The sequence below is a fragment of the Bacillus rossius genome, chromosome 1, assembly GCF_032445375.1.
Source record: "Bacillus rossius redtenbacheri isolate Brsri chromosome 1, Brsri_v3, whole genome shotgun sequence".
Classification (NCBI taxonomy): Eukaryota; Metazoa; Arthropoda; class Insecta; order Phasmatodea; family Bacillidae; genus Bacillus; species Bacillus rossius.
In genome coordinates, this window is record NC_086330.1 from 317727431 (window position 1) to 317740487 (window position 13057).

Sequence of the window (13057 nt, forward strand, 5' to 3'; positions counted from 1 at the left end):
CATTGCAGTTATTTTCTTCAGATTTAAATTAGCCAAAACGTAGGATTTCGTACTTTTTTTTTTTTTAATGTTTTAACTCTCTTGCGTCTGCTTTACAGTAAATGTGTGTGGAAGAAAGATATTGTAGACAATTTTACGTGTTTTAGTTTTGTCAAGATTACTTTTAACTCTCTAAAACTCTCGGTTATCGATATATTAGCCCAAAAATAAAACTGAATCAATCTACCTTCAGAAAGTCCACTCCTTCAGATCACCACCTCCAACGGGGGGACTTTTATAATGTGTTTGTTTATTGGGACACCTGAAGATTCGAATGTACCAGTTTCCGAAACCACGCGAGTTATCTTGTCTAAACGTGGCTGTGTGTTGTTTTTTGCCCGGGGCAGAGCCTGACCGTGCGAGACACGGTGCGCGAGTGTCTGGAGAAGGACCCGTCGGAGCGGACCAAGGACGACGTGGAGACGCTCCTGGAGTTCACGCAGCACCTCAAGGCGTTCACCAACATGACGCTGGCCGTGCGCCGAGCCCTGTGCAGCGTCATGGTGAGTCTCCGCTCAGGCCGCGACACGCCACGCAGAGAAAAAAAGGTTGATCTCGAATCGAACTAATGTGTGTTCATGTATGGCGAAACAAATATATTTACTTGGCGGAACAAAATATGTTGTTAGTTTAACCAAACTCGGTAAGTAACAAAAAATAATTTGTTACACCTAACCAAATATACAATTTATTGAGTAAAAAAATAATTTTGTTGGGTTAACAGAATCTTTCGTACGACAAAATATTTGTTTGAATTAACAAAATGTATTTATTTCGCCATATATAAACAAATATTTTGTTGGGGCAAACAAACCTTTCTCTCAGTGCGTGTCTCGCCGTGCGGCCCACCGGCGGATCCAGAACAATCCTACCAGACTTACCACAAGTGTTATTATGCTGCAGTGCTAAAGATAATAACGACGTTTTTTGAACCACAAAATACAATATACTAAATATTTCAATTCTAAATGTGCTAAAATTGCATTAGAAAATTTAATTTGGCCTTCCCTTGTTCTTTGAAATGGTTTTTTGCGACGGGCTTGATTGATTTAAGATGTTGTTTTGGACATTCGCCATTGTTGTTTACACTGTATGTCATAAGAAACTTAAATAACAGACAAGAAAGATAAATATGCAAACACACTTTTTTTTTTTTTTTTTACAAACTCTCACCTTTTTGATTCAGCGCGCCCCCCCCCCCCCCCACCCTCCTCCTTATAGATCTGCGCCCATTCAGACATTAAATAGATATTATTGCATAATTTGTAAAGGATTTCTATTAATTCTCCTAACATTATACTTGTGATTTTTCTCCTATCTGGGTAAACCCAAGCATTATAAACAATCTCAAAATTCAACACAAGGTGTAAATTGCCCTCCGTGCGACATAGGAGCAGGTATAGCCCAATCACATGGTCGTGCGAATTTACAGCTGGTACGACCGAGGATGTGCGGTGCGCGTGTTTCGAACCAACGCTTGTGTAATGTGTGCACTCGTCAGTCAGTGACACGCGTGAAGCGACACGTGGGTCCGCGACAGTCTTGTTGCGTGGACCTCGTGGCTAGTTCCGACACGTGCTCGGAGATCCGCGATCCTCTGAGCATTCCTTCCTCTCGCAATACTCTCCGCATAAGAGGTGTGTCAATGAGACTTTTTTTCCATTTTTTTCCGTATATATTTATAATTAAATATTGTCTCCTTCAAAATAACTTCCTTGGGAAGCCACACAGTGCTGGAGACAGTTCTTCCAATCTGGGACTCGGATACTGGAATAGTCTTCAGCTTGTCGGTTACAGCTGTTTGAATGTTTTCGAGTGTTCCAAAAGGACACTCCTTGAGGTTAATTCCTGTTACAGAGAAACTTTGGCCTCATATTTGGGAGGCCAAAATTGTTTTTTTACACTAGCCCAAGGCTGATTTCTTTCTCAAATTTTCTTGCATTGAATTAATCCAGGTGGTGTCAAGAGCTTCAGAAGAAACCTCGCAATTTCAAAACTAGGTACTCAAAATATCAGAGTGGTGTCTGTTTAAGAAAAGAATTTGAGAATAGGCTTAGGGCATATTTCGTTTTTAAATTGTATTTTTAGGATAGTGAAAAGGGCTACAACGCATGTTTTCGGAATAATTTGCAGTAATTAAACGCTCGGTACAGTTTCTTGAAAGCACTCGAAAGGCCTTGCATTTCACCTTTTTTTCTCATAATTTCTCCTTTTTCCTAATTTTTCAGCCATCTAAAGTTATGGTTGCCGCCGAAATTTCATAGTGTCCTATGCACGACGAGGTGACTGCACGCCAGTTCAGAGTTTTGCACTTGGAGGCAAAACTGTAGTTAGAAGCACCAGCGTCGCACCTGTCGTCCCCCTCACTAACACAGATACATTCTGATCAGGTTGGCCCCGTAATCTGCTGGTGGTTAAACAGTTGTAAGCGCCTATTCCCCCTTCCCCAATGTAAACCAAGCTGGGAACTGATCGAAGGTGCTCCAGTGGCATGCTCCAACTGATGAGCGCTCTACACGAGCAGAGCTTGAGCCGATACATTTATCTCGAGGTCGACTAGTTATTTCCATCCGAGCCTTCGCGCTAATAAGAGCTGAATACCTTTCCCTGGTGTACATGCATGCCTCGTTAAAAATAATGATGACGGGGTGTACAGCCCTGGGGCTGGGATGTACCCCGGTCATCGCTACGAGTTAATGACCATGGCTTGACTGGGGCAACTAGACGTGGTGAAACTGCCACGGTTTCCCATTGCCTTCCGGCAGTATAGAGGCGAAGGAAATTTTCCACATTTAAAAAACCCTCTTAAACCGGCCGCGAGAATTGATCCAGATGCTCTGACAACTGATGCATTAATGGCATTAAATATATTCAAAAGAGTATACGCAGTTTCTCATTTAATGTATTAAATGCGAAAAAGTAAATAAGAGTAGACCATACTTAAACGTCGATGTTTAGTTTGCATTAATTAAAAGCTGAGTTTGACGTTTTGTAATCCTTTATGACTGTTTGGTTAAGTCATAAGGCGAGCGCAATCACACAGACGCGAAGAGACAAAATACTAACGTTACCACCGGTTGTAACAAAACATATACCTTGGAACTACCTAGTTTTAATTTTCATTTAGAATATCCATACAAAGGCAGTATACAAGCACATTCATTAATGCTTAAAACGTTTTGCACTAAGACTCCAATCTAAAATTTTAAACAAATATTCATGATAGGAAAAGTCAAGGTTTGTAATTCACTTTTCAGGTTATTGGAAATACAATGTTTGCTAAAATGAGAATTGCGTTCCATAGAAAAATGTATTTGTTACTACCTACGCTGAAGGAAAGCGCAGAACATAGTACCAAAAAAAAAAACCATATGTTAAAAAAAGAAAAGGTAATACTGACTAAAAGTGGAGTTGCGAGTTTCTGTGATTGGGCCGGCAATAATATTGTGTTTTCGACTGGGGGCGAAAAATCCCACAGCGTGGAGTTGCGGGTGATTTGAGAAGGTCGTTTCCTCAGTTACACGCAGTCAACGTGCAGTCACGTGCAGGCCGATTATGTCCGGCTGGTGACAGGCGCCCGGAACATTGGAGCGTGGACACAGTTTTGGAAGGGCTGTGTTCGATGGCAGTGTCTGTCTGTGTCGGGCGACGGGAGTTCTGGTTCATGCTTGTCGACTACCTTCGAGGCGGTGCCGACAGCCCGCTGAGAGCCAGGCTGATGACTCGTGTCCCGTGCCGACAGGTGTTTGCCGTGGTGGAGAGCGCCGGCACCGAGGTCATGAACGACGGCGAGGAGCTGGACTCCTGGAGCGTGCTCATCAACGGCCACGTGGAGGTGGCGCACCCCAGCGGCAAGACGGAGCAGCTGCACGTCGGCGACAGGTTCGTGCGCCCGAACAAGTCAACGCATCCCCTGCCACGTCGTCTTTCCCGACGATTTTTAACTTAAGAATAATTATATATGTGACATTTCAGTAATACGTACCTTCATGATTTAAGTACCAGCATGACGGTGACGAAGAATGACTGGCTACAGTTACTCAGTTTCTTGTACTTGTGCTCTATCTGCAGATGCCTGTAAAGATTCTGAAATTTTTTTTTGTTAAGTCGTAAATTTTCAAACGTGGCAGGCCCGTGGGCTGCATATTGTGTCAGCGTCTCCGGGAGGAGCATGTTGACGGAGATGTTGTGCCTTTCTTCCCATCGGGCAGCTTCGGCATCCAGCCGACGATGGAGAAGCTGTACCACCGCGGCGTGATGCGCACGTGCTGCGACGACTGCCAGTTCGTGTGCATCACACAGAACGACTACTACCGCATCCTGCACCAGGGCGAGGAGAACATCCGGCGGCACGAGGAGGGCGGGCGCGTGGTGCTGGTGACGGAGCTGCGCGGCGAGCGACAGGTCGTCATACGGGTGAGCCGGCGCCTGCGGTCCAGACCAGCCACTGTGTAGCGTTGGCTGGGTTTACCTGCGGTACACCACCCCGTGCCGAATAAGGGCATCGGGCTTCTCTTGCAGGGGTCCGCCGGTTACTAGGAAACGAATCACTAGTGTGGGCGTACCTTTTCACAGTCTAATGAGTAATCTTATTATTTCACGAAAAAATTAACATGCCCCTACTTGTTAGGTACTGTAAGATAGGGTGAATAGAAACAGCCTGCTCAAATAACCTTTATGTAAAAAATCATTAATTAAAAAAATTTATATCTTTGAAGTTATTGGCCAACAATATTAAGAGTTATTTATATTGAAGAATTGGGTTTTTTGGTCCTCTAAAAGGTCTGTTTCTATTCACCCGATTTGCGGTATTTTCCAGGAACATGGAGTAATCTGTATCCATAAAATTTGACAGCTAATCAGTTTTTGTGAGCTCGGATTGATAAAACATAATTCTGAGCTTTTATTCTTCGCTAAAAACGGATTTAAGAATTGAATCATAGAGGTACATCATTACAAAGTGACTCGGCTTTAGTTGAAGTTTAGTATGCACTTCTATTATTAGGTACCAAAACTATTGTTTTTTTCCAGGTAGGTAGTGATGAGATTTCACTGCACTCAATTGTGAAAGTAAAATTTTTTTCAGTGCACTTGGAACAAAAAAAATTATGCCCGCATCATGTCTTATGAGTGGTGAAACGTTGAACACAAGAAAACGAAAGAACGGCTTGATTGAAGAGAAAACCATTAAGCCTGCTCACATTTATAGTTAGCAGCACGACGTGTAGTGGACACGTCCAATTTCCATGCTTGCTATGTCTACTGCCGGCTTCACCATCTGCTTGCTGGAAATGCCAACAGCAAACTATAAAGTCTACCAATTATCCTCGAACACAAATAAGGCAGGAGATTCAATGCACATCTCTACTAACACATTCCTTCATATATTGTTCTTACAAATGAATGTTTTCTGGAAATATTTAATAAATAGCTTTTTACATATTTCACAGCCTATTATTTTTACATGCTTTCTAATTTTTCAAGATGTATGATTGTCTCTGAAGATGGTCTGTTGCATTCAGTTAGACCCCATGGCCATGCCTTCAGCACTCCTTGGCCCCAACAGGGCAACCCTAGTTCCACCGTGAGCTCTTCTTGGGAAAGAGGAAGACACTTTCTGTGAGTGTTTTCACACTGCTTCTGTTTCGCTCATCAATGCAATGCATAATAGCTCCATTATCAAGCTTTTACTTTTGTTGCCTTTGTGCGATGCAGATGCTTGTGTCTCCAGTCATCCAATCAGAGGTCTTTGTTCTGTATGAGATATCTCATACTTGTGTTCTTTCCTTATACAATCAAAATAAAAATATCCATTGCTGATAAATGTAATAGAATGATATCAGAGAAAATTTTTTGACCTCTTTATTTAGTCACTTTAATCACTGGCAGTTTTTTCTACAATTATTAATAATTTCAAAGTAAAAAAAGTACTTAAATTTTATAGCTATATACGAGTTAATTAAAATTTATCTTCCATAGTTTGTTATAATTAAAGAAATAACTTTTTTGAAAAATGATTTAAATGTGTTTTTCTTTTATAGCTCAAAACTGCCAAAAAATACATTTTTTAAATATCAAGGTGTTTTTTTTTAATATTATAAAAAAATAATTATTGTTTTGGTTTTTGCTTAAGAAAAGCCCAATATTAAAAATTAGTATGAATGTATGTCAATATTAGTCATATAAAATTTTGATGCTACTTTAATTATTCTAGCAGAAATGTTTATGCATTACAGGGCTCAGCAGAAAGGCTGATGTTGCAGCTGATTGAAGAGAACTCAATAATAGAATCTACTTACGTAGAAGACTTTCTCCTCACTCATAGAACGTTTATTGACAGTCCGTTACATGTGGCGAATCAACTCTTACAGTGGTATGTACAGCTATGTTTTGAAGTAATATGGATTCTCAAGAACTTTGTTTACATTAACTTTTAGCCTACTTGACAGATTTTTTTTTCCAGGAAGGTCACACAATAATTTTTACTCAAGGCACAGATTGTTTGTGTTTTGTTGTAGTGAGAAGGCACAGATTGTTTGTGTTTTGTTGTAGTGAGATTTATTTTAAGAAAATTTCATAATTTTTATTTAATATTGTTATGATTCAACCTTAAGATGATCTCAATTATCTACTATTCTAAGACAGGGTGATAGGGGCTCAAGACTAACAATGAAAGACAATTCAATATCGAGACTTGATTTAATGTCATCTACTATTATAGAGTTAGCTGTCACCAAATTAGACAATTATCGGGGAGCCTCGCTACCACACCTCGGCAGGTTCCTTACCCACGCTGTGCTGGGTCGCGCTCGCGGCAGGAATTCGACGACGGACTGCGGCGGCCGAGGACACGGCGCTCCGTGGTTCCGGCGTCACGACTTCAGCCGTCCAGTCGCCGGTGACCAGAAGAAGCCCCTTCTCGACGGTGGCTGTCGTTTTTATTCTTCCGTCCGCGTCCGTGTTGATGTTCCGTGTTGTCCTCTTTTCTCTCGCAGCGGCGGTCGGCCTTCGGCGACTCGCGTCGCTGTTTCGCTGGCGGTGTTGAAACTGCTGACACCTCGTGTTTGACTCAGGGCGAGCCTCGAAGCCGCTGCCAGAGTGCTCAGAGCGAGTCATAACACTCACCCCCTGGTTGGATTAAGAGGCTGTCCTCAGCCTAGTTCAAGAGGACACTGGAACTGCATCTTGGAGCGGGAACGTAGGTGTCTTGATGCATCGGCCGCGGACCCGATCTTCCTGTAGGTGCCTTCACGCTCGGAGCGCCGCGTGTCCTTTCTTCTCTCGCGGTCGGTTACGCGGATCGACTCGCATTCCTGACGTGGTGTGACAGCGAGACTTTCTATAGTTGTTATAACATTTCTATTTAGTATTCTGAGAATACCGATTTGTGATCACATTGATTTTTTTTTTTTTTATACAACCGATATAACATAACAAGACACAAATCAATATAATCAACGTGTTAACAACTTGATACATGTGAGTTGTATTATAAATATATCAATACAATTCATATGAACATACTCTGACTATATGTGTGGTAACCAGAATTTTTTTTTTTTTTTTTTTTCGTAATTTTACTCTATCATTTACCGTATTGGTCCGAATATAAGGCGACCATTTTTACATAAACGAAAGATGCAAAAATTGGAAGTCGCCTTATTTTCGCACCCAAGACGTCAGAACCGCAAACATTAGTTCCAAGCTGAAAGCTACAGTAGAAACATTGTTTAACAAAACGTTCACAATTTTTTATATTAACTAAAACTTTGTTACCTCACACGGGGAAAAACGATAAATCCACCTAATATTGCAGTAATTCACAATTGTTTGAAGTTGAAAATTAAAATATTTGTTCTTGAGTAAAAACCGTGAATGTTGAAGCATCTCAAAATGGCAACCTTTTATTTCACAATTCATATTTGTACTTTGTGTACAATCGCGTGTTAACATTTACGGTAATTTATCTTCAGATTTTTAACGGAAATATTTGTACTAAAATATCACAGTTATTTTCAGAACGATTGTTTACGTTTACAAACATTTCGGATGTAATGTTTGGAAATTCACGGCTGCCAACTGTCTTTCCACAATATTTCTTTGTTGTAAAACGAACATTGCCGAACACGCACGAAGACGCCATATTAACAGGAATTTGGTACGTTGCTTCAAAAGCTATTTTAATAATCCACTCTTTATTTATGTAAAAACCTTTCATAATTATAATAGATTATTCTTTCAAATTCATAGAACAGACTCTCTCTGTCAGAGAGTAATATGGACAAATATACGCGGTCACGTAACCGAGTTATTCATGGCCGTATGCTTCATCATGTCAGCTAGCCACTTGTTTTGTTCCGGCGAGATGCATTCTTTGTTTGCTTTTTTTACGTTTAACACACTACTAAATAGTAATACGCCTTGTTCTGTGGTAATACGTAGCTTAAGTCAAACGGAAAGTTAAATGCTGTATTTTAAGAGTGATTAATAGCCATTGTAAAAATTTTAAATTCGTAGATACAGTAAACTGTGAAAAATGAACAATCACACAATCACACATCGGTGGAACGGCGGGGAACGAGCTCTAGACAAATAAACAGCTCTGAAGATGACAATTATGCAGCTTCATTAGAGTAAACATACGAAAAAATTTCTAATGTAATACTTAAAAATGTAAATATTTTCTAATTGTTTTCTTTTGACTTTTAGGGTAGGCCATTCAAACTTATTTTAAATAAGTAATGTGATAAATATAAATTAATTGTTATACATAAATGCAAAAACGATTTATCAACACAAAATGTATGTCTAATGAATTTTCACATTAATTTCTACCAAAAATTATTTTTACATTTGTTTGGCCTCCTGAAACTGCAGGTCGCCTTATATTCGGGGTCGCCTTATATTCGGGCCAATACGGTATTTATTTATTTATCCAATGTTACATTCACAGCAACACTCAAAGTGAGTCTAAACGTTGTGCACGACATACAAGACAACTACTACATACAAAATATATAAAATAAGGTGAAATAAATTATAAATACAAAAACAAAATTAAGACAAACTTATAACAAAATATACAAATTACAATACAAACCGCTTGGACAACAAAATATACAGACACATTGATAAAGGAATGATAATAATTATATCATCTAAAGGGAACATATCTTTGACACAAATGGAATATAAAATTAAGTTTTGTATGGAGACATAAAAACAATTTCCATATAATTATGTTCTTATTTTATATATATACATACAAATCCTTTTCTTTCGTATATCTAATTAATAACATTACCCTACTATCTATAGCATATGTCATCCTCCTATATTATAAGCTGTAAGTTATAATTTATTGTATTAACTATTACTAATATCATAATTTATTTTATTAAACTACTCCTCATATCCAAAATCTCAGTAAGTTATTGACATGGACACTTATCTACAATATTTATACCATTATTTTATTTTACAAAAACGGGTCGACCCTTAACTCTTGTCCACTGTAGCGCTACATAACGTGAACTCCCGGGAGTGAAAATTGGTACCATGGCGAGGGAATTTTATAGGATAAGGATTTATTAACTATTTTACTATTTTACCTGCACCTATAAAGGTGCTTTTTTCTTCATATATACTTGTACCTTGGCTGCTGGTTGGAACGGGTTTGCGGCCGTCTTGTTGTATTCTTATACTTACCTACTCTTATATATATATATATTTTTCTGAATACACACACGCTTAAGTACAAAAGCTAGGCATATTGTTACTGACGACACTGACTGCAAACATGCTGAGTATGAATAGATGCCAAATTCCCTGAAAGAACTCCATGATTGGCTCCTCCCCCTGTAATAAAACACATGCCATAAGGTTCATACATACTCTACTATGCTATATCAGTATCCTATATATTTGTCTTGCCTTACTGTCTCATTGTTATCGTTATTCTTATTACTAGGCCGAGCATTATCACTCTGATAACAGTACGAATTGTCGGTTTATGTATGCTCGCTTTAAATGACGTGTTGACACTGTGTCGTTGATCATTTTATTACCTTTCTTCATTCTCAACACTACTGTCGCTGGCCCCAACACCTTGACAACCTGGAAAGGACCTATGTATTTAAATGATAGCGACTTATGCCGAGCTTTACGTCGAAGCCAAACGGAATCACCTTCCTTGTATGTATTGACTTTAAATTTCTTATTAAAATTGGTTTCCTGTGTTTTTTGACTGTGCATGATATTTATTTTTGCCTGCTCTCTATCACTACGCAAGTGTTTTTCCCAATCTACCGGCCGACGTGGAAATTTCCCAAGCACAGCGTGTGATGGTTGCATGGCCTCAACCCCGTGTACAAGGAAAAAGGGTGTGTATTTACTGCTGGAATTTACTGTCGTGTTATAATTAAAAATTATGTATTGGAGATATTCATCCCATCCGCGGGGGTCTTCAGCTGCCCATATTGTCAGCTGTTCTCCAATTACACGGTTAATAGATTCCACCAATCCATTACAACAGGGATTGAAACTTGTTGTCTGGAGCTTCTTGATCTGCAGTTTTTGTAAAAGTTTTGTTACTAACTCGTTATTAAATGACGTTCCTCTGTCCGTCAGCAGCCTGTCTGGACATCCAAAACGTAGAATAACGTCCTTGATAAATTCTGCACAAGTCTCGGCGTCGATTCTTGGTACTGCCTTAGCAACTACAAATCTTGACGCATATTCTGTCATAACAAGAATATACTTGTTCCCATTCCTGGTACAAGTAAGTGGACCTTTGGCATCCAGTGCCCACTGTTTAAATATTGGTAGCGGTTCAATTGGTTGCAACTGACCCGATGGTTTTTCACGCCCTTGTTTAGCTCTTTGACAAATTTCACATGATTTGACATAATTTTGTACGTCCTTACTCATTGTATCTCAATAATATGCCTGGCGTATTTTTGCAATTGTCTTAAATATGCCGAAATGGCTGCCTCCTAAAAGTGCATCATGGTGGGCTTGTATAATTTCCCGTTGAAAATTTTTAGGGACTAATGTCAGTTGAATTTCTCCTCCCGGTGTATTTAATTTATAATATATTTCCCCATTATTTTTCATTCCATAACGCCGAGCTAATTTGATGTATTTTCCCTCCGCATGTTCCGGGTCTGTAAGGGCTACTTTTAATTTTTGAATATGAGGGTCTTCACTGTATTCTCCTTGGAAGAGTGATGTGTTTACAATGTCGTTCACTGAAAATAGTAAATCTTCATCTCGTTCAATACCTATATCGTACCTGGAGTTCAACACTACTGTTTCGAATACTTGTTTATTATGTTTGTTATGTTTGAGAAGCACTATTGTGTGAGTAGGCATTTTAGTTTCGAATGTTTTTTCTTGACCTGTTTCTATATCAATTATCTTAATATTTATCTGATAAATTTCCACGGCTGCGTGTAATATAGGCTCACTTAATACCTCGTCCTTACTCATGTTTATTAGTATAATTTTTTCTTTGTTCAATATAGGGCTACCCAGGTTTTCGTAAAATGTTTTGTAATCACTCCAGTTTTTGTGGATGTGTTTAGCAATGGTTGTTTGTATTTCACTTTCCTTATTTTCTTCCGGAAATATTGCGTCAGCAAGAGAGTGAAAAATGGAATTACCTCGAGCGTGACATGCTCTTACTATATATTCCTTGTTTCCTACGCGCTTATTTATGTATTGCTCATCTGTCGTCGGCACACGTGATAGAGCGTCTGGAATTTTATTGTTCGCACCTTTCACTATTTTTGCTTCGAAGTCGAACTCAGCAACTGATGTGGCAAATTTTTGTATTCGCGTATTGTGTTCCGCCATGCTTCTTAAGTATCTCAAGCTAGCATGGTCTGTCTCAATAATAAAATGTCTGCCATATAAATATTGCTTAAACAGATGGCAGAAATATTTTATGGCGCCTAATTCTCGTTCTGTTGTTGACCAACGAGTTTCATTGGATGTCAGTTTCCTTGATGCGTAAGCTATAATGTGACGGTTTCCGCGTTCATCCTTTTGCATTAAGGTTGCACCTATTGCCGTTTGTGATGCGTCACATGCTAAAATTGTTTCTCGGTTTTCAACAAATTTTTCTAGTAGTGGTACTTCCGAGACTGCCTGTTTTAACTGTTGGAAAGCAGTTTGCTGTTTTACCCCCCAATGGAGGTTCGTTTGTTTTTTTGTAAGCTCTATTAATGGTTCTGCCACTGTTGCGTAGTTTTTTATGTATCTCCTTAAGTATGAAGTCATGCCCAGAAATGACCGTAACTGCTTAATGTTTTTTGGTTGTGTCATACGGTTTATGGCTTCCACCTTGTCTGTATCTGGTTTTATTCCATTCGGTGTTATACAATGTCCCAATATTTTTATTTCATCCTGTGCAAATTTGCACTTTGCAGGGTTGACTTTTACGTGAAACTGCCGTAACCTTTTAAATACATCCTGTAAATTTTGTAGATGTTCCTCGAATGAGTCTCCCATAACAAAAATGTCGTCCGCGTATGCTATCACAGAGTGCCACCTCAGTGGTCCTAATAAAATATCAATAAACTCTTGAAAATAACCTGGTGAGTTTGAAAGTCCCATTGGCATTCTATTGTAGTGGTATAACCCTATTTTGTCAATAGTGAAAGCTAACTTATGTCTGTCTTCCTTCCTTACGGGTATAGCGTAAAATCCTGAAAATAGGTCCAGTGATGTTATGTATCGCGAGTTCTGTAACGTCTGTAATATATCGTCCGTTCGTGGTGAAGGATATGACATTCTCTTGACGTAGTTATTTAAGAGACGAAAGTCTGTTAAGAAGCGTATTCCTCCGTTCTTCTTCTGTATCACCAGTGATGGTGCTGCGTACGCACTGTCCGACCTCTCGATAATTCCGGCTGCCTCCATTTGCTGCACCTGTGCCATTAAAGCTTCTCTAACTTTTGGCGCGATTCTGTATGGTCTTGTGTGGATCGGTTTGTCTGTTGTCAGTTCGATTTTT

General features: G+C 39.3%; 1 protein-coding gene across 1 annotated transcript in view; it reads left to right on the forward strand.

The window, feature by feature from the left end:
• Nucleotides 1-13057, forward strand: part of LOC134527972 (rap guanine nucleotide exchange factor 6-like) — a 760364-nt gene that overhangs the window by 691110 nt on the left and 56197 nt on the right. The window contains exons 8-11 of the mRNA XM_063361085.1: nt 387-542; nt 3782-3921; nt 4251-4455; nt 6276-6412. Of these exons, the coding sequence (XP_063217155.1) occupies nt 387-542; nt 3782-3921; nt 4251-4455; nt 6276-6412 (638 nt within the window). The remainder of the gene's footprint in view (nt 1-386; nt 543-3781; nt 3922-4250; nt 4456-6275; nt 6413-13057) is intronic.